General features: G+C 40.7%; 1 protein-coding gene across 2 annotated transcripts in view; it reads right to left on the reverse strand.

Annotated features, from left to right (window-relative positions):
- Positions 1-2,018: 2,018 nt before the first annotated feature.
- LOC109029642 (Transmembrane O-mannosyltransferase targeting cadherins 2) overlaps positions 2,019-22,884 on the reverse strand; it is a 257,184-nt gene continuing 236,318 nt past the window's right edge. For both annotated transcript variants that reach the window (XM_072302864.1, XM_019040193.2), the window contains 5 exons: positions 16,845-17,089; positions 10,654-10,794; positions 7,235-7,319; positions 3,332-3,510; positions 2,019-2,355 (listed from right to left, as the gene is read on the reverse strand). In XM_072302864.1, the coding sequence (XP_072158965.1) occupies positions 2,185-2,355; positions 3,332-3,510; positions 7,235-7,319; positions 10,654-10,794; positions 16,845-17,089 (821 nt within the window). In that variant the 3' untranslated portion in view covers positions 2,019-2,184. The remainder of the gene's footprint in view (positions 2,356-3,331; positions 3,511-7,234; positions 7,320-10,653; positions 10,795-16,844; positions 17,090-22,884) is intronic.

The following is a 22,884-nucleotide window of genomic DNA, read 5'->3' on the forward strand; positions in this document are numbered from 1 at the left end:
CAGTCATTAAAAAATATGAAATCTTCACTATCGCTCTAAACATGGGTTTAATTGGAACCTGATATGAAGTATTTTAGTATAGTTAAAAATATCGTGCAGTATTTGAAATCCTTTTGAGGATGGCTACAGATCTTTTACATAAAAGCAAAAGAGATACAATAAATGAGCGGAACAACTATTTTTAACAAAACATTCCTCTTCGTTTCACTTCAAACCTTTTTGATTGAAATTTGTTTTTGAAGTCTTTTGAAGGAATTTTTCAAAGGCAGATGAACAAACGTTCAAGGACTGAGAATGCATTAATAGATGTTAAACTCATCTAGTCAGTGACAACTGGCCAAATTAAATTCTTTTGGGTCAAATGAAACGTTTGTGTTTTCAAAAGTTTGCCACAACTTGTGATACGGTCTAACAAAAGAGCCTTCCGTTGGAGATTCAAATTACTACTGCAATGAGATGTATTGGGGTCAAAAATATTAAAGAGCTTGATGCAAAAACGGCTTTTTTCGCCCCCCCTCTGGAAATTCTTCAGACTTTGTCTATTGATTACTCATACTTGAGCGCTTCTTTTCCCAAATTTTCAGACCCCCAAAAAATTTTGGGGGGGAGCTAGGGGGGGTGGAAGTCAAAACCTGTGAACCTCGATATCTCTTGAACAAAGAAAGATATCGAGGTCCGGTTTGGACGAAAAATCGTCTAAAATTGCATACTTTAAGATTCTAATGGTCAAAATCCCGATATCACATTTTTAAGTTAACATATGTGCTTATTTCCAGTTTTTAGGTCTAGAAAATTTCTTTTAAACGAAAAATTTACAAAGATCTCAATTTTTTATTTGAACCAAAACCAGTTTTTTAAATTGTTCGTCTTTTTCCGCATCCAACGAGTGGTCCATTAAGCTGGGGAACCAAACGGTTCCGGAGTTATGACCGATTGAAGTTTCCGCTCAACGCGCGCCGACCGATTTTCGCGCGCAAAAAAGTCGGATTTGACTGTTATTAGATCATATTGAATGTTCAAACTGAGCAAAATGCTTTATTAGGGACTCTTGAGGGTCGCTGAGTTCAGAAATTACCGATACTTCCAAATAATTTACGTTTTTAAGATTACAGTTCCGCAGCGCTATTTTAGAGGCCCACTGAGCGCCGACCGGCCGCTCAGTGGTCCTGTACGAAGCTGCAATTTTAAAAACGTGAATTTTTTGGAAGTATCGGTAATTTCTGAACTCAGCGACCCTCAAGAGTCCCTAATAAAGCATTTTGCTCAGTTTGAACATTCAATCTGATCTAATAACAGTCAAATCCGACTTTTTTGCGCGCGAAAATCGGTCGGCGCGCGTTGAGCGGAAACTTCAATCGGTCATAACTCCGGAACCGTTTGGTTCCCCAGCTTAATGGACCACTCGTTGGATGCGGAAAAAGACGAACAATTTAAAAAACTGGTTTTGGTTCAAATAAAAAATTGAGATCTTTGTAAATTTTTCGTTCAAAAGAAATTTTCTAGACCTAAAAACTGGAAAAAAGCACATATGTTGACTTAAAAATGTGACATCGGGATTTCGACCTTTAGAATCTTAAAGTATGCAATTTTAGACGACTTTTCGTCTAAACCGGACCTCGATATCTTTCTTTGTTCAAGAGATATCGAGGTTCACAGGTTTTGACTTCCACCCCCCTAGCTCCCCCCCCAAAATTTTTTGGGGGTCTGAAAATTTGGGAAAAGAAGCGCTCAAATATGAGTAATCAATAGACAAAGTCTGAAGAACTTCCAGAGGGGGGGCGAAAAAAGCCGTTTTTGCATCAAGCTCTTTCAGTTATTGATAGTGTCTGTCTTCTCATACTCTGAGGAACATTTTAAGGTCATAATTTACATTATGATTGATGTTTTAAGCATTTGAAATTGACAATTTTGAAAGTTGTTAACAGTAGTAGCAAAATCTCTGTTTTTACCTGAGTTGCTATCTTCCCTTTTCTAAATTTGAAATTTTCTTCAACTCTCAGTTTTTATGTTCTTTGCACCTTGCGTCAGATGACACAGAGCTAATTCGTCTGAGCTGAAGTATTTCTAGCTCTTTACGCGTATTTCACTTTTTCCCGCTTTAAGCGGGGGAAAAAACTGGACTCGTTCACAATTCAATTTTTTTCTAATAGAATATAATTTATCCAATTTTGCACTATTATACTTTTACGTTTTTAAATTACGCCTTAACAAAATTCGTTGAAGTTTTTGGATGTTTTGAAGCGTTATCTGGTCTTCAGGCTCGATGCGCAGTGCCTCATTATAGTGAACTATTGCTTCACTATACTTTCCTTGCAAATGAAGAATCGCTCCAAGATTGCTATGACTGTTTGGGTCCTGTAAAGAGAAATGAAAATAATCGAATTAATTTTTATTAAAGTTAGTACGATAACCTGATTTCTTTAAACTAACTTATGCTTTAAGAGTCAGCACAAAAATCCAAAGATCAACAAGTTTTATGAGTGTGGAAATGCCCAAAGGTGCATCAGCCGCGAGTATGTCCTGTTGCCTACGCCAGCATTGAAGGCGTTTTATATCAGATGTTAATTCAGGTATACTCAAGGACGTCGGCGTCGTCGGCGCACCGACTGAAACGACGAGATGTGCCTTTTTAAAAATTCCAAGATACCGTACTGCATGAAATGAACAGGCCGTGCGTGTATGTGGGAAACAGGTGAAAGTTTTTCTGGTGGCTTGTATGTACATGGCAATAAATTATTGGATCTACGGTCCACGGCGATTCCTGTGAGTAGAAAAATGAGTTGTAGTTCTTAAACACGATGGTGCGTTAAGTTAACTTTTAAACTAGCAAGTGACCACTGGTAAAAAAAAAAAACCTCTTGGACCAATGCCGCATTGCATTGACTTAAGAGTTCAGTTTCTTTTCGCCGGATTTAAGAGTCTTGAACTCTTGTTTCAAGCAGATATTGCACTGAAACAAGAGTCCAGACTCTTAAATCCGGCAACAAGAAACTGCACTCTTGAACCAAGAGGGTTTTTTTTTTTACCATAGACTGTTATAAATGAGGCCACATTCATCTGTTTTACTTATTATTGTTCTTGAATATTTTGTTTACATATTTTTTGCAATTTTACTTAAATTTCCGGAAAACAAGGAGTTTTATTTACAACTTTCCTCAAAAATGAAGATTTGGCAAGGAACAAGGAACAAGGAGCAACTCTCAAATTTTCATACGGCGTCCTTCCTTAGCACGGCAGTAATGTGGATAGGTGAACGTGAATTTCCACCGAGGAAGCGGTTTCTAACGAGTCGATGAATAGGTCAAGAGGTTAAGGGCGCTCGAGGACTCACCCAAGGGCTGTGCATGAGTGCTTTGCGGTAGTACTTCTCGGATTTGGCGATTTGGCCGGCTTGGCGGAGGGCGGTGGCGGCCCCGATCAAGAGCTCGTTCTGGTGCGGGGCGAGCTCCGTCGCCCGGATCCAAATTGGCACGGCTTCGGCGAACCGCTCGTTCTGGCACAGGAATTGACCTTAGAACAGAATTAAACACATCCTCCGTTACACCTTAGCTGGAAACACATCACCTTTATTCTGCCGTGCTAAGGAAAAACGCCGTATGAACATTTCAGAGTTGCCAAATTTCCCTTGATAGGACATGTACTTTTGGCGATATTTATGCATATTTTTCTTTTAAATTTTTAGATATTTTTGGGGAAAAATATTTACAATTTTCCCAGTAAATTCGGTTTTTATCGAAGGAAACTTAGCAACGTCTGAAGCTTCATACGGCATTTATCCTTAGCACGGCAGAATTGGACGAAGGAACGTAACTCGATTTCCAGATCGAGGAGGTTTCCGCGGAAAAAGGACCCACAGCGAAAAAGCTCGTAATATCGTGAGCCCTGTTTTACACGTTTTTACGTGTAAAACCATGCTTTCTGAGGCTCGTGCGGATATCGAGATACGCTCTTACGCCAGAGGAGCGACGGAATGCGTGAAAGAGCGGATTTAAGACTTTGTGATGCGCTCGAAGTAATTTGTGCGCAATTTTAGAGCAGTATCTGGACCGCGTTCAGCAGAGAAGAACCAAAGCCACATCAGCTATCGCCAAATTTATCTGGGCAATAGAGAATTTGCAGGTGTATGAAATTTTGTAAGTTTCATCTTTAAAATGATACTGCTAGTAAAACTGAGAACGAGGATATCCTTGGTTTCTAAATTAGACAATGATCAGAGAAAATATGACAAAATAACCCAATCTGCTAAAATACATGTGTTTAAATGGAAAATGCCGCCAGATGACGTCACAAGGCGGGAAATTTTACTCACTACTAAATCTATTTTTCTCCAATTTCCAATGTCAGGAAAAAATTATGAAAAATACTGCGACTCAACTCACACTCATAGATGAAGCATTACAACTTTTGTGTGCAAATTCTCCATTCAATTTATTTTATATGAAAACAGTGATTTTCTTTGCAAATCCGAATGAGTTTTCTACAAAGTACGAGGCAAATTCCTTAAAATTTGCAAAAAAATCCATACAAACGCTCTCTTGTAAAGAAATAAATTGCCCGGTTAAATTTGGAAATAGCTGATGTGGCTTGATTTCTTTCTACTTAACGCAGTCCATTTAGGTTATTCAATTATGGGTTAATGTCATTGGTATGCAACAGACCTATTCAGTTGTGCTCATTTCCAGAAGATTTGTTACGAGTATATGAATGGAGAAAATAAGAGCGACTTCGTGAGGTCCGTAAATTCAACGCTCTCTGAAGATGTCTTCCTAAACAATGCTCTCGATGAAATTGTCGGAGCGGTCAAAAAGTTGGGGTCAAGATATCGAGTTGCGAAGCTGTCGAAGCCGCTTCGAGTTGGTCAAACTTCGAACGGAAACCCGAACTTGCTCGGTTGGTCACAGGAAAACGAAGGAAAGCTATGCTTACACAGGCGGTGCGCGACGCTAAGTTGGCCTCCCGAGACGGAGTGAGTTCGTTTTAAATCCGCCCGTTGTCAGAAACATTGTTCACTGTGGTCTTGAGGCAAGGAAAAGCGAGAAACATGTACCCAAAAACGGTTTGCAGGGGGTGAGCCTATGGTGCGTGTGGACTTAAAATCGCGAAAAATCAAAATCTTGGCTAATTCTAATTTCGAGGTATCGCAATTAGAAATTTTCATGATGAACACAAGTTTTCTACTGATTTTGATCCGTTTTCATATTTATTTTTCCATTGAATCTGGGTTGATCGGTTCACTTTTTTATTTTTCGTTCGATTCATGTCGATCGAATACACACCCTCTTGTTACATGCAGACCACTTATCGTACCCTTCTTTTTTAACTGAACAATTCGCCTTCTGCTGCGTCTGCAGCAATTGTTGTTACGAATATGATGTGCGTGATGATTTCAACTCATTACATACTCGAATCACTGAAGGCGTTTAATCTGGAAAAGTTGAGCACCCTGTCGGAGACCAACAGAAGAGAGATTGAATGAATTGTTCAATCCCTACTTCGTTGGTTCTCCAACAGTTTGCGATACTTGCGCACATAAAACGCCTTCAGAGAGTCGAGTACGTAATGAGCTGAGATCAGCACGCACAACATGTTCGTAACAACAATTGCTGCAGACGTAGCTGAAGGCAAATTGCTTTCGCACTTAAAACGCCTACAGAGATTCGAGTATGTAATGAGTTGAAATCATCACGCACAACATATTCGTAACAACAATCGCTGCAGATGCAGCAGAGGGCGAATTATTCAGTTAAAAAAAGAAGGGTACGATAGGTGGTCTGCATGTAACGAGAGAGTGTGTATTCGATCGATATGAATCGAACGAAAAATAAAAAAGTGAATTGATCAACAAAGATTCAATGGACAAATAAATACGAAAACGGATTAAAATCAATAGAAAACTAATATTCACAATGAAAAGTTCGATTTGCGATACCTCGAAATTAGGATCAGCCAAGATTTTGATTTTTCGCGATTTTAAGTCTTTCTGTTCTCCATTTCTGACTTTTTTCTTCCTCATCGCATTTCTCTGTTCTGAATTTTCTTCTTCCTCTATTCCTGAATTCCTCTCATTAACGTCCTACTCTCCTTAGTATATTATAGTATATTATACCCCTCTCTTAGTATATTATACGAGGAACCCAAGACTATTGCAAGGTGCTACGGTGAAGTCTTTTTTCAGAATCGCTCATAGACATAACTGATTTGCTTAACGCTACCCAATTTATTACACGTAGTGACGTAGCCGACTCGGCGTCGCGCGCTGCCTGTGGAAGCGTGCCTTCGGAGTGGACCCTGTTCGGGGTGGGGGTGCGAGCTGGATCGCGGGGGATGGAGCGGAGCGTGGTGAAGTGGTGTTTTGATAAAACACGGTATTTAGAGAGGTTGAATCAACGATGAAGCGGCTCTTAATCCCGCGTTAAAACGGTCAACACTCGGAAACTCCGCGAGAACTTTATCTCGTCGAGGAGTCGACAACACGCTCGGCCCGAGCACGCGTGGAACCGACTCTTTCTTCGTTCTTTCTCCGACGTAAGGGCGTATCTCGATTTTCACATGATCCCCGAAAAGCATGGAGCTATACGGAGAGCAGAGCTTTCCCTGGAAATTGAGATACGCCATTTTAGAGGAACGACGTCGATTGCTTCCGGGTCCGGGCCGAGAATAGTCTTGCCTTTGATTTTTAGATGGGTTTATCCGTCGACGAGATAAATGCTCCACGATCAAACCGGATTATTCTCAGGTTTATATGGATCCAGTTTAACCCTAGTCTGACAAACTCGGATATTTTGACCCCGCAGTTTTGACCTGCTGCTTCTGAATTGGAAGGTGGAGACAGTAAAGAGGAGAAGAAAGAGGAAAAATAGACAGAGGAAGAAGAAAAAGTAGAAAAGGAGGAGGCAAATAAAAATTGCTTCTCTCTCTCTTTTTCTTAACTTCCTCTCTTTCTTCTTCTCGCCCTTCTTCCTCGTTCTTCTATTCTTCAGACTCTTCTTTTTTCTTATTTCTCCTTTTCTCACTCTTCCTATTTTTCTTCCTAACATGATTACTTCTCCACTTCCCCATCTCTTATTCCCAATTGCCCCTTCTTTCTTCTTCCTCTTCTCCTTCTCCTATCTCTTCATCTGATCCTTCTTCTACCTCTACTTCTTCATCATGCAGTTAACACGTCTCTGCTTTAGACTGTTAATTTAATAAGAGAAGTGTTCACTATGGGATAAGTGAAGCTGGAAAAACTTACCGAAATGTTGGTACACTTGTGGGTCGTTGGGTGATAGTTTCTTAGCCCTTCTAAACCAGTGTTCTGCCTCATACAGTCTTGTTCTCTGCCACACACAAAAAAAATGAATGAATAAAAAATGAAACAAGTATTTTGATTCAATGATAAGTTTTATGGAGTGAGTGTTCATCTTGTTTGGACACAGGATATCTTGAGAGCAACGGGAATGATTTCAGGAGGGTTTCGGCTAAAACTTCTGGAGGGGATATGGTTCGTAATGATGTCAGGTTATAAAAATCGGAAATGACGTCGTATTTGGACCGCATTAAGCAGAAAGGAACCAAGCAACATCAGTTACTGCCAATATAATCTCTTACATGAAAACGATTGTGCGTATTTTAGTGCAAATTTCAATGAATTTCTGCAAAGAACGAAGCAAACTCCTTACAATTTTCAAAGAAATTCGCACACGCGTTTTCTTGTAAAAAAGTAAACTGCCCAGTTAAATTTGGCGGTAGTTGATGTGGCTTGGTTCCATTCTGCTGACTGCGGTTCATTTAACGTCCTGAAGATCATCGATGATTTTCAGGAACGGAGGATTCGTTCAATAAAATGATCCACTTGAACTATATTTTTTCAGAACTTTACTTTTTCACTCGTTACTCTTCTTGGTAACAAGATGCCAGTTTCGTTGACCCGTTGTTCGGTCATCGTGTGACGCGTCTTTTAAACGATAGATGCGTCCTCTGAAGGCATCAGAGAAAAAACGTCGCTGATTTTTGATGGATTACCCGATGACAAACTCTCGTCATGTGACTTTCATGACGGCTCAAATAGACATGAGGTTCTCTCAACGCTCAGCGGCCTTGCCCAGCATTTTTGAGAGGTGCTGGGCGATTACGTTGACTGATGACTCACCATGACAGTCATCGGGTAATTAGCGAAAAGTCATCAAGTTTTCAAGAACGATCGTCCAACTCTCAACGGCACTCATCGGGTAACCAACAGTTGACCTGATGCCTCCAGAGAACGCATCTCGTGAGGTAAGTCATTACGACCTTTGACTCTTAGACTCAACATGACTCGTTGCTCCATCGCCGTCTTGATTAATCACCCTTAATTCGGTGACTGGCGCCCCAGTCGTTTAAACCCCGCTAAATCACCGAGCGAGCAACGGGAGAAAAAGACGATGAATCCATAACAAACAGAAGAAGCCCGGCGGGATGCAGATGATGCACGGCGCGACGGTGGCGCGACACCGAACGGGCGAAAATTAAATTAACCGCGATGGCGCGGCGCGGTTGTCGCGGGAACTAAGGAGATGTAAATTAAGTAATTACCGCTATGGGGAGCTTATGAATATTCCCGCGTCGCGAATATTCTCCCGGTGATAAACGGCGCGCGAGATTGATGACGCAGAACCGACGGCCGCCAGGTGGCATCACCGTCGACGCAACCTCACATTCATACTGAGGAAAAACGCCGTATGAACCTTCAGATGTTGCCGAATTTCCTCCGATAAAATATGAATTTTTAGGTAAATTCGTGAATATTTTCCTGCCAAATTTCCGGAGGATTCCGTCCCTCGAGGAAATCCGAATTATCTGAAAGTTTGAGGGGAAAAACTTCAAAATTCTTCTCGAAAGTAAGCGTTTTATCGGAGGAATTTTGGCAACTTTCGAATGTTCGTACGGCGGTTTTCCTCAGCGCGGCAGTGAACGACGGGGGGATGCGCACGAGTCGGCAACACCGCCCTCGGCACTGAAATTATCATATTAAGCTCCGTCTGACTCGACTCTTTGTGTCCCGGGGGTGGGGCGGGGGGCTGAGGAGCGTTTAATGGCAGGTTAATTCGAATTCAAAAATCTCGCAGTAATTATGTCATTCACTCAGCTTCAAGCGTCAAACGGCTTCCCGTTTCAAGCTGTCTCTTGAAACTTTTCTGCCGGTCCCCCCTCGTCTCTCCCCCATCCCCCCCTACCCGGAGGAGCTTGAGTCAAAGCTCTGTGTGCACAGCTCTCGGCATTATTTCACGACTCTTTCACGGGGTTCTTGATAAGGGGTGCAGTTCTAAGAGAGGGCTTACGGGGCTATTTACCGGTCCTTGGTGTTTGTGAACTTATTATCAGGTCCCAGTGAGGGAAATCTGTTTCTGAGGCTGTGCGTGGGCGTGGAGGATGCTTCAGAGTCTCACTTCAGAGCAGTGGCGTGGCGTGAATTGCGATATATCGATTGTCAAGCCATTTAAACCTATGGTAAAGAATCGATTATTAAGGTGTTCGCTGCGAACACCATGTCTATCGATCCTTTTCCATGGGTTTAAATGGCATAACAATCGATATATTGCAAAGCACGCCACGCCACTGCTTCAGAGGCGCGGGTCGGTTTGAAACGGATGTCCCGGAAAATTAGAGGACTTTCGTTTTATCGCTCTATAAATCGAGATCTTTTGAGATCACGACTCAAGAGGGAGAGGTAATATGAAATAAACCATTGTAAATTTTACTAATGCAAGAATGGGCTCTTAAACGTCTGTGCATACCAGTGGTTTAATTTTCAATTTACTCTAAGCTATCTTGGTTTATTTATTTTTTTGTGGTAAGTATGGGAAAATTAATAAAATTCTTGTTTAATACTCTATGACGAGCGGAGAATATTATCTCATTATGGAAATTTCTATAATTCTTGTGACTTATGACGATTATTAGTGGTACTTGATCAAGCACTCTGATAAGTATGCCAGATAAGGGTCTTATTCGTAGTTGGACTGCATTTTTCAATTAGGAACTGCAATTTCTGGCTCATCCGTGAGAACGCTTATCTGCAAAGGGACACTAATAACACATACATTGTCTCTAGACTAAGCCAGAAATTATAGTTCCTATTTTCAAAATGAAGTCCGGTCGTTCCTTAGAATCTTTGGAAAGATCCTCCTCTTAGAAGCCCCCCCCCCCCCCTCTTACTTTATATTGTGATCGAGAAAAATTTTAGGTCTTCAACATGGCGTCTTAAAAACAACGAATTTCACAATCCTCCTTCAAAATTCAACAGTAGAACTTTGAGAGTTTATCCTTGCAAGAAAACGCAATGATTTATCTTAAATTTAAAGTATTGTAATCCCTTGAAAGTATCTCCGTCCAAAGTGTTGCTGTTGTATTCCACTCGAAGCGTGCAAAAACTGTTCTCTCTATATTGCTGCGTTTTATCAACCTCAAACCTCCCTTAGTCAAAATGGAGCTATACGGAGCCTCCTTAGGGCAAAAACCTTTAAAGAGATTACAATGACTACTTGCAGTACGGAGGAAAACAGAGTTACCTTGAACCTTAAACTATTAGTTTGGATATTTGCCACATAGATTTCTGAGCGAGAGGCTAATATGCCGAGACCGATTTTCACAACTAAAGCGGAAAATTTAAGGGCAATTGCGGCTATAACTTACATTTTTGGCGAGTAATTTGCCGTAGGTGAGATAGGCAGGCACATGGTCTGGTTTCACTTGGAGCGCCGTCTGATACCATTTCTCCGCCTCTGCCTGGAAACCCAGGTGCGACAACGACTCTCCCAAGAGACTATACAAAACCTGAAACAGATTCAAAGTATGATATAGTAAACCGTGAATTCAATATTCAAAACGAAGTAATTAAAACTACTTGCAGAGGAAAACATTTTAAACGGCCCTCAGGAAGTCAAATGTTCTCGGTTCGCAGAGCCCCGCGACATGAAGGGATGAAAATTCAAAGGCCAAAATCGGCGAAACACCTAATTCCGAGGCTACGGCGCGAGTCGTGACGGGGGTGTCTCAAAATGCCGGTGGCAGCGCGAACGAGGAGCCGAGGAGACAACGCGGATCAAATCCGGGCCCATAAATTACGCCATTCCGACACCTCCGGCATCACGTCCCAACTCCATCACCAGCCGGGTAATGAGAACTTCGGCGCGCAGCGCACCGCCATGCAAGCATCCGCCCCCCAGCCCCCCTCGCCCCCCGACTCCGCCCCACGCTGCCAATTTGCGAAATCCCTCCCCAAAAAAAGGAGCACGTACTTTGCCTCATGTTGTGAAGGCTCCCATAAAAATCCATAAGTTTTTGGTCTGACTCTAGCATGATAACCGCGCGGGTCTTCTAGACCATGTGGACCATCGCATCGATGGAACGAAGCATGGAGGTCATCCTGAGGTTTTTCTTTACAAACTCAGATGTGCTTGATAATACATTCTCCCTTTGACGCAAGCACGTATTTTGCCTGATGTTGTGAAGGCCCCCATAAAAATCCATAAGTTTTTATTTTAACTCTAGTATGATAACCGCGGGTCTTTTAGACCATGAGGATACCATTGAGGTCATACTTATGAGGGGTTTTTGCACGATAATTGGACTACATTTTGCAATTTGCAACTATAAATTCTAGCCCGGTTTAAAATCAACGTATGTGCCATTAATTTCCCTATGCACATAAGTGTTTTTTCACATGAGCCAGAATGTATAGTTCCAAATTGCAAAATGCAGTCCAATTAGTCGTCCCTCTGACGTGAGGGCGTATCTTGGTTTCCACGCGAGCCAGGTAAAGCAAGGAATTATGTGGATAGGAGGGCTCATCCCGAAATAGAGTTAGGCACTTATGTTAGAAGAGCGACGAATTAAGAGATTCTAATACTACTTTTTCAGACGGGGGCGCATTCAAAATTATAGGGAAGAGGAGAGGGAGAAAAATATTGAAATGAGGGAGAAGATGCAGAAGAGGTGTAAGAAGAGGAAGAAGATGAAGGAGGAAGAGGAGGAGGTGAAAAAAACGAGAAGGACGAAGGAGAAAAAGAAGAAAGAGATGCAGAGGAAGAAGAAGGAGAGAAGGATGACGTAGAGGAAGAGGAGGAAAGGAAGAGGAAGTAGAGGAAGATGATGAAGAATGAGAAAAAGAAGAACTAGAGGAAGAGGAAAAAGGTGATAACTGGGAAGAGGAAATAGGTGAAAACTAGGAAGAGGAAGAGGAGGAAGATGAGGAAGATGAGGAAGAGGACGAGTAAGATTAGGAGGAAGATGATGAGGAGGATGAGAAAGAGGGGGTTGAGGAAGGGATGAGGAAGAAGAGGAAGAGGAAAAGGAAGAGGAAGGAGGGAAGGAGAGGAAGAAGAGGGAGGGGAGGAAGATGAGGAGGATGAGGAAGAATTAGAAGAAGAAGGAGAATAAAAAGAAGGAGAAGTCTAGGAGTGTACTACTGTGAGGGCGGCATAGCTAGACATAGTAATGTAATACCCTCGTCATAGGCACTCCAGTTTTTTGAGAGTCAAGCATCCCAGCTTTCCTCGCGGAATCAACATAGAATGGCAGATTTCCCGGCGAGATTCGGCAAAGGAACGAAGCGCCGCGTGCACCAGCAAAGTTTCAGGCCGGAAGGAGGGCCGGGGGCCTGAGGGGCCGAGGAGAGGGGGGGGGGCTGGGTGTAAGAACAAGCCGTGAAAACAAGGGCGTTCATTCATCTTACAGATTGAACACGTCGGTGGCAACAACATTCTAATTTCTCACCAGCTCTTAACTTGTCGGATCCTCTAATCTCCAGTCTTTTTTCCTTCTTCTTCCGCCCCCGTCCTCGCCTTCATAATCCTCCTTATTCATAATAACCCTTCGATGCTACTCATTGCATCGCTCCCTCGTTTCTGTGTCAGCTCAAAAATCTCCCGTCTCATACTTCATCGGAAAGTTTGCGAAATATTTCGTAATACGATTGACTTATTCCGAAACGGTAAAAAATAATGTATATCTGAGTTCCCGCACGGGTTTTGGAGCGTTGTGATAGGCGGGCTGCAGACTTATTACTGAAATTGATAGATAAAACTATAGACATAGAATACAACGACAAAATGGAGCGATTCTAAAGGTTATGGACTAAGGAGGAAAATGATGGACTAGTTATTGGGTTTCTCGTAAGTTGTTGTTACTTAGTCTATTACTAATCTTCTTTTCCATTGCTCGTTCTTTGGCCTCCCGTTTTCTTGTGTTTGCCGTTGTGTTTTCGTCAGATGTTAGAGGTAAAAGGGGTTTAGTTAATAAGGATTCAGAGAGATTAGAAGATGTTAAGAGTGAGAACTGCGAGCTAAAAAGCTAAATGGAACTAGGTCTTGAGAGATATTTTGAATTTTTGTTTAAAAAAAAAAGAAGAAATATTTAATGCCCTGACGCAGATCCTGATTATCTTGACAGACGAATCCGAACTTACAATACGACGCTCCATATGGACTGGGTCAACATTGGTTATTTATTCTTTTTTTTTTAAAAAAAAAAAAAAAAAAAAAAAAAACCCGCTATAATTCGCATCTTCGAAACACGATAAATAAAGTTGATCAGGCATTGATCAATCCGAAAAAAGATTTCATTCGCGGAATTTCCGAACGCCTTCCTCTTGCACTCCTACCCTTTAAATGTCATCAAACAGACGTAACTAAAAGCTTCATTACTCTTTCATTCAAAGGTTTTCAAATCCATTCCGTACTCGGAATTCGCTCGAGAAAAATGAGAAAAATAGACAGCCCGAGGAGAAATAGGCAAACCAATTGCGTACATCGAATTATCTCCTCAGCGCCAGCAATTATTTTGCATTTACTCGCGAGTACTTTTGAAAGCGACCTTTCCTCGAGAGGAGATTGAGTCGGCCGCCGTGACATTTGAGAGCGAATAAAATGAGTTGAGAAAAATGCGCATCCACAGCACCAATAACAGCAGAAAAGATGCAAACGTAGGAATAAAATTGGATTACATCCTGCAGTAAGAAACTCTTATCACTGCCTAAATTTCAAAACAACGTATATGTCACAAGTTTCCCCAAACAGGTAGGTGCTTTAATAGATGAGCCAGAAATAGCAGCGCTTTATCGCAAAATGTAGTCTAATTCAATCTAGACGAATCGAGGTAACAAACAGCGACCGGGCGTAATCATCTAATCCTATATCGACTTTGTTTTAAAAGTCATTTGGATGAAGTCTCTCTCAGAAAGGTTATAGATTGTGATGTAAATTGGATAAACTTTCAGTTTAACAACTTTATTGTACGTATCTTAATGAGCGCATTCGAGTAAATCGAATAATGCCAGAAGATTTTACCCCTAGATGCCCAGGTCGGGTCAAATTGACCGCACGCCCCTCGGTTTGTAGGGGGCCATCACATATGAGCTTCAGATAAAGGTCGACAAAGACATCCTAAAGAGAGAATCAGAAGTCAAGTTGAAAAAGAAAAAAAATAGTCCGGTGTTAACACAACACGAAGAGAGGGAAAACGTAATCGGGCCTCGTTTTCCAACTTTTCTCCCGAATCTGATCGACATTTCCGTGGCGGCATAGAGCGGAGCGTTGCGAGTTCACGCCTCGCGCCATCGCGCCTTCAATTTTTCAGATACCACACGGACATCCATCGAGCACGAATAGTTGTATCTCTGCGCCGGCATCAATGTGTGACCTTCACCTTGCTCTAATTAAACGTTGCGTTGATTCCGTCTGTCTTATTTTTAATGGGACTGACATAATGTTGATTTCAACAGTCATCATTAGGCGAATTTTATTTTATTTCTTTCTCAACCAGTTGCTCATCAATTGTTAAAGGGTGGAAAGTAGTGCATGACCTCCGAATGTAAGTTTTGGGTCACTCCATTATATTGAATGATTGTTATTGCGAGGTCTCCAAAATATACACTGGAAAAAACACATTGGATCTAGAGTCCAGACTCTTAAAAACATCGACAAGAAAAATTACTCTTGATTCAATCAGAATCTAGCTTAAATCACGAACCCAGCTTCTTAATTTAAGCGGATTTCGTTTTGATTCAAGAAAAAATCCGATTGAATCAAGAGTATTTTCTTTGGTCAATGTTTTCAAGAGTCTGGACTCTAGATCCAATGTGTTTTTTTTCCCAGTGTATTCCCTCCGGTCAGGATCTTTTCATGCGTTTTTTGAGGATTTTTTGAAAGGCCACCGTTGTATTTAAAACACTGAAACACATTTTTGATTGAAGAAAATGTAAATGTAATCTTTTAGGTTGTTAATTTTTGAAAATATAAAAAATGTGTATGTATAAATTGAAACAACGAATCCCCGAGTGTTATTGATTACTTAATAAGAAAATTTGGAATTATTCCCTACTATCCGGCATTCGTGTGCCTTACTGGGTAGATGCAGCAACACAATATTTGATACCGCATCGCGGTTTCAGGAGACGGGATCTCAGAGAGAATCGTTGCCACATTATGTGATGAAATTGCTGCACTCCTTACATTCGCACTCATACGGAAAACAATGATATAATTCAACACACTCTGGCGACCATGGAGGAAAGGGATGGGGCGCGCTAGATACGTTTGAATCGCGAGCAACCACTTTTTGCCATCGCAAAAACATAATGTGCCAAACTTTCGCCCGGAGCGCCTAACTTTCAGCGCTAATTAGAATCAGTTAAAATTTAAAATGAAAGATTACTCGATGAATAATGGCTTGGTGGCTGTTTGTAGCAGAAGAAAGTTGGGGCACCCTTGAGAAGCCGGTAATTTATTTCTTACACCTTCTATCCTTCCGTCTTCCTCCTTATTCCCTCTTGCTTCTCTTATACTCGTCCTAACCGAGCGGTTTGTCCAGTTCGGTTTGTTTATCTGGAGAAGTGGAGACCATTAGTCAATATAATATAGCAAAGGGGATACCAAATTTACCGTACTATGGGAAAAGGCCGTATGAATATCGTATCAATGTTGCTAATTTTTTACGGATGAGAGCTTTCTACGATTCAATCTCAAATGTCTGAAAATGTCAACGAAAATTGAACATAAACTCATCTCAAAAATAAATATTTAATTGGTCGGGAAAAAATTGGATTACAAACATGGTTAGTTTTGAAGAGACAAGCATGTGCATTAGCTACGGATTTGTATCGAACGTCGGGTATAAGAAGTCATTATGAAGTAAAAGACAGAGAAAAAGAGGGGAAGAAAAATAAGAAGTACAAAAAGAGGGAGAGGAGGAATGAGAGGAGGAAGTATGAAGAAGAGCTAGAGGGCTACGAGAAAGATGAACAAATGTGCTGAAAACGATTTTTTTTTTTTTCTTTTTTTTTTTTTTTTTCCTTTTTGGAGATCTTATTTTGACCTGAAGCGTCGTATCTCGTCAACAAAATGTGTTTTTTTTCAAAGTTAAATTCGTGCGGATTCAACTTAAAGTCAGTTTTTTTGAGTTAAAGAAACGTTGTATTGCTATCGTCAAGTTTAAGTTAAAAAAACGATAGCCAGAACACGTTTCTTCATCTCAAAAGAACCGACTTTAAGTTAAATCTGCACGGATTTACCTAAAAAAACCAAATTTTGCCTAAAAGAACCGACGTTTCAAGTCCAAATAATATCTCAAGAAAAAAAATTTTCAGTGAGAGAAAAAAGAAAAAGAAGAGGGAGTAAAGAAGCAAGAAGGAGTAGTAGGAATTAGAGACTCCCAATCTCTAGGATGCGTTTTCATCAGATATACGTATGTCAGGACATACTTTCGATTTGAGTCTGTCGATGTGATTTGAAAGCTCTCTGCCAGACTTAACCACAGTTACTGATTCCACATCGTAGTCACTGACTCCACACTACTAAACAAAAGAGAAAACATTAATCATAGTTTACCTGTGGCTGGGGGTAAATGTTGACATGCCTCAATGCCTGACGGTAGCTATTGGCTGCTGACTCGAATTCGCCTCGTTTCATGTACAACTGACCCAAGTGCACCATCGCTGAGACTTGCGCCGTCATGTGCGCTTTAGGGTCCTTCAATCCTTCCCCCGGAAGTTGGGAGCCCTTCGTCAGGATTTGTTCAGCCTCCTGTTCCTTCCCCTGAGTGGATAACAACTGACCCAAATTTAAATATGCAACTGAAACAAAAAAGAAAATAATCAAAATTAGAAACATAACTGACATACTTAACAAGTTGAGAAAAATTGGACCGCGTTTAGTATAACGGAAAGCCACATCAGCTATTGCCAAATTTATCGGGGCAATTTAATTTTTTACAAAAGAACGCTTGTGCGAAAATTTTAATAAATTTATTTCGTACTATGCAGAAAATTCAATGCAATTTGCACAAAAATCCGCACAACCCTTTTTAGGTAAGACATTAAATTGCCTAATTAAATGTGGCAATCGTTTACATGGCTTGGTTCCTTTCTGCTTAACGCGGTCCGATTGGGCTGTCGATTTCACAAGAATATAGTCCTGTTGATAGCTTTGAAATGCCAACTAGAAAAATTGTCGTCTCTTAAATTTTTCCCGAACTTATAAGAGGAACATACATGGACATCAACAGTAAGTTCAGGCTCTCAACGTCTAATCGAAGTAACAGGGAATCTACTAAAGGGAAATAGAAACGCTATTAACAGTCTTAAATGTCTGGTTACCTTAACCGTCATTCCAGTGACTTTAATAGGAAAACCAGTGACAGGAATGCCGGTGAGGATCTTATTAAAGTCAGTTAGGGCCTATTCCACTAATCAAATTTCGGCTTGGCAGTCGCAAGGAAATTTTTCTGAGCTATGTCGCAGAGGCTCCAATGCCCAATTTCAACGGATAAGACGCGTGCTTTCAGGAAGTACTAAAAAAGCTCTTCTATTCAAATGAGAGTGGGTCATATCGAAGGGCGGTTCGCGCTTACCAATGTTGAGCAAATAAAACATACTCTTAAAATTAAATTAGAAACGACTAAATAATAAAAAAAAAAGATATATGAGCTGCGAGCTTTTTGTGATTCGTGATCGGGTAAAGAATTTAAAAGATTCAAGAGTTTCTGTCAAACGACCTGTGTGTCACAGCGGATCGTCATGAAAAAGAGGTAATTGCAAAGCGAGTATGCAGCAAACGAATTCCAACAAATACTCGACGCAATGCGAGAAATTATTTTATTTGCTCCCTCTTTGATAAGAGATCAGGGGCCTTACAATTCGGTACAAACGCCAGGCCGTAAGGGAGCTTCAGCTCGAGAGAAACCATGGCCGTGTTGACGGATTGAACAATAATTTGGAGCACTTGTAAAAAGGTACTTGGTTATTAGAAGAGATTTAAGAAGAATTTTGCGCTGTTTGGCGGCCCTGTTCAGGAGTAGATTTTCCATTGAGATGATATCAATGAGAGACATGGAGGGGGGTGGATTCGATTGTCTGAGCAGCTCAAGTCAGGTGGGTGAATAGAGTGACGAATGGGGAGGAGGGTATTGCCACATCGGCAAATTTGGAGACATTTTTATAATAATAGTGAACTTAACAAAAGCGTGTTCAATTGACTGACAGGAAAATTTCTATTTGAATCAAAAAGAATTTCTATTGAATATATATATATCAAATCAAAATCAAATGCAACGATCAGCCCTAAATCTTCTTTTAAATCATTCCCATAAAGGAGTTCAGGTCGCACACAAAAATGGGCTTAAAGAATTTTTTTAAATCAATCTTCAAGAATCTTCATTTGGAAAAAACTTGATTCTTTTCTGTTAAACTTGATCTATTAACTCCTTGCATCAATGTCTGATGATGGCAATCTCTTGCATCAAGGACAGCTGCAGAGAGCTAGTTCCTAGAAATGACTCCAAGCACAGGTAACGAACGACGAAACCCAAGATACCACTATTCGAACGCTACTGTGCGCGATTGGTATCACGCCCAATTGAAGGCGCGCCGAGCGATGCAACCGCTCCGCGCCAGTGCCACGAAAAAAACGCTACCAAAGGGGAAAGACTTTTGAGAGGATTTGAAAGTTTTCAACCAGGACATTGAATAGCTGGCTGGAATTACTATTTAAAGTCAGCTCTTCCTCCCCTTCCTCCTTAAGTTCGATTGTATAATCGAACTTCAATTAACCGGTGCTACATTATCCGACGGGCATTTTGAGGTCAATTTATTAATTTTTAAAGATACGCCTTGTTCCTGAGGTTATAGTTTTAACAGCTCTTTTTAAATTCTTTTTGACGGGTTTTGTGAATTTTAAACATTCAGCTTTTTTAATATCCGCTGCAGGTCTCTACCAAACACCGCCGGACAATCGAAGTTCGGCTTTACAAAAAAATTTCCCATTTTTAAAAGAAAAAACTCCACGCACACTGAAATAAAGTCTCTTTGATCCAAGGTCTAGACTCTCAAAAATTTAACAACCAAAAATACTCTTAATTTGTTCGGATTTTTGTTTGAATCGAGAGCCAAGCCTGTTAATTTAAGCGGATTTCCTTTTGATTCAAGCAGCAATCCGATCGAATCAAGAGTATTATTTCTTTTCAAATTTTTCGTTGGGTCAGTGGGCTAATAGTTGAAATCAATAGACAAAGAAGACAAAAAGGAAATGGACGAATCGAATTGGTGGAAGCAGGCGGTTGCGATGGACAAAGAAGGTAGGTACCCTGGTACCAGACTAACTGACAGCAACCCCCGAGAAACCCTATAGTTAGTCCATCATATTCATCCTTCGTCTATAGGAACCACCCATTTCATCTAATAGGATCGCTCCATACTCCTTATGTCTTTTTTGTCTATTGCTTTGTCCATCAAGTTCAACAATTAGCCTACTGAACTCTGAAATCAAGAACCTTTTTTTTTTTTTCCGGCGGCGCAGTTTCTGCGGCATTCTATACTCCTTATGTTTTCTTTGTCTATCGCTTTGTCTATCGCTTTGTCTATCAAGTTCAACAATCATCCTGCTGGACTCTAAATCCAGAAGACTTCTTTCCCCGGTTCATTTTCACACTGAAAAAACCTCGGTGTATTCACTAAGAAAAGGGTAAAATTACCAAGAATTCAGGGTTCTATTTGATCCCAATTTTTTCTTGGTAAAATCACCACTCATGGAATTGGTAATTTTACCGAGAAATCTCGGTAAAATTATCGAACTTTCTCGGTAATTTTACTGGACCTTGGTAAAAACGCCGATATTTTTTATCGACTGTGGTAGAATTACCGAGATAAAATGGCAAAGTTACCGGGAATTGATTACCAATAAAAGTGGTATTCTTACCTGAAAAAAACAGTAAAAATACCGGGTTTTAGGTAAGCTTACCAGTCTGTCTTGGTAAAATTACCTTTAATTCGTAAAAATGATGAGATGGCAAAGGTACCAACGGACCTTGGTAAAAACGCCGAGAATTTTTTTTCAGTGCCGGTTCATTTTCCGGGGGAAAACGCTGGGAAATCCTGCACGAATCGACAGCGCGGGAGAGGCCGAGAACGGCAGGGGCGTATTTTCCCGAAGGAAAAACGATATCCGTACTATTGGCGGATGCCAACTTTGCGTCTCCTTTTTTAATTTATGCTTTGATCTTGCATTCGCGCGCTCCGCTCCGCGCGTCACCCTGGCGCGCTCTTTATTCACCTATCGCTAGCTATCACTTCCGCCTCTCCCCCTCCTCCTTTCCACCCCAACCCCCCTCCCCGGCACGCGTGAGACGTGCCATACTGCCACCGGCGAGGAAATTAAACACTTTCCCTGTCAAACGTTCCCATGCAAATAAATCGATTCCGACTTCGCCACGCTCGGCTTCCATATTTGAATTTTGAGCCTTTTGAACTAGAATTTCGACGCCGCGGAGATTTTCGGGGCTCCGGAATATTAAAAATAGGGCTGAAAATTTAGCTTGAGGGGTGGGCGGGCATTTCGAGAGGGCGCAAAAAGTTTTCGAAGGTCGGGTTTTTGCCGATTTAGAAGTTCCGCTAAATACGAGAAAAAACGAATGATTCGAATGGACCTTTAGGCAAGGTGACCATAAGGACTACATTGATAAAAATATTAATATTCTTTTCCCATGCAGGAGAAGGGATCGATGCAACTTTGCCGCCGTCCAAGTTAAAAATGCCGTTTCTCCATTCATCATTTTTTCAATTTTTTTCTGACAAAATGCTGCTTCACAAGAGAATTAACAATCATTCATCCATTATTTTTTTGAATCGATTCTGACATACCATTCAGAACTCTCAATCAAAAAATGGAGCATCGTTGCAATCGGGTTTTCTCGTGAAAGAAATCTGCGGGAGAAAAATTCAAAATTTGGAATTAAGTTACGGTATTTTTGTTATGGTCGGCAGTTTTGCTCTTCTTGCAACTCGGATTCGACGATAGTTTTATATGTTTTTGACTCTAATTAACTTAAAGTGGCTCTAAAATGACTCTAAATTAATTCAATTGCCTCGAAGCTCGAATGCTGCGAATATGTTGACTTGGATGATCTTCAATGTGGACATAGAATGATATTATGTTTAACAATGTATTTCTCATTAAAATGTCTCTGAAAACACGTTGATTCACATTTACAACACACGCACTTTCCAAAATTGGCTAGAAAGTGAGAAATTATCATCTGTACTTATTTGATTTTACATTATTAAGCTTTTAGTGAGCTTTTCAACTTAAGAGTGCCTCAACAAAATATACCGGAGTTTTTGAGTGTTCTAAGGCGTTATCTGGTCTTCTGGCTCGATGCAAAATGCCTCGTTTCAGTGATATCGATGACTGAATTACGGGACCACGCATATCTATTTGTGACGTTGCAGACTTTCTATCATACTCTATTGTTTCCTATAGTCAACGTAATTTCTTTCAAAATTCTTTGACGTTCCACCTCTGCTGGCAGGATATTCCATGTAAATTTGAAGCCATATAGTTGGTCTGTTCCTCTTTAAAAAAGTAAAATGGGAATGTAAAATTTGAAACTTAGCTATGGAGACACGTGTTTTCGCCCTCTGGCCATCTATGTAAGGGCCTCATGGACTTTCAAGCCTCATGGACTTTCAAAGAAATTTTCGTCGAACTAGAAAGATACGGGAACAATCACGGGGACTTGATTTCGATGATGAAACTACAGGAATACGCATCCAGATTTGCGGCGTTGCAGACTTTCTGTCCTACATGGAAAACTACTGAACGTCATGTATTGAAAATTCAGTGATTTTTTTTTCTCTGGGTAAAGAATATTGTGTAAGAACTCAAGCCGTGATGTTGGTTGAGTCCGGAAAACAGAGTTGGAGTAGAAATTTTGATATACCGTAACTGAGACACGCATTCTTGCAGTTCACCGCCGACATTGTAATGCAGTTTTGCATCGTCAAAGTAAAGGCCGAATACACGGAAAACTTAGGTAGCATTTACCATGTTCTGGTTGATAAACGGCACAACCAGAGAGTATGGTAACTTTCATCAACATTATCGTGAAGATAACAAGACTTTTCCTTGTTGTGACATTAATTTTGGTGGAAGTTACCATGCTGTCTGGTTGTGCCGTTTTTTAACGAGAGTATGGTAAATCTGCCGTGCTGAGCAAGAACGTCGTAAATCCATCAAGATTTTCCCTTGTTTTTCGGAACTTAACACCTTATAGAATAAAAACTGTTTTACCTCTGCACCTCAAATTTTCAGGTTAAGTTCTTGATAGTATTTGCAAAAGAGTTCTGTAAAAACATCACCCCAAAGTACACAAGTTTTTCTGCTGTATGATCCATTGCTTCCAAAAAATGTAAAATGGCGTTAACGGCGTTTTTGCGTCGCAGATATTGCAGAAACACTGAAAAAAAATTCTCGGCGTTTTTACCAAGGTCCGTTGGTACCTTTACCATCTCACTTTTTTTACCAATTATTGGTAATTTTACCAAGACAGACTGGTAAGCTTACCTAAAAACCGGTATTTTTACTGTTTTTTTCAGGT

Source organism: Bemisia tabaci, chromosome 7 (genome assembly GCF_918797505.1).
Source record: "Bemisia tabaci chromosome 7, PGI_BMITA_v3".
Lineage (NCBI taxonomy): Eukaryota > Metazoa > Arthropoda > Insecta > Hemiptera > Aleyrodidae > Bemisia > Bemisia tabaci.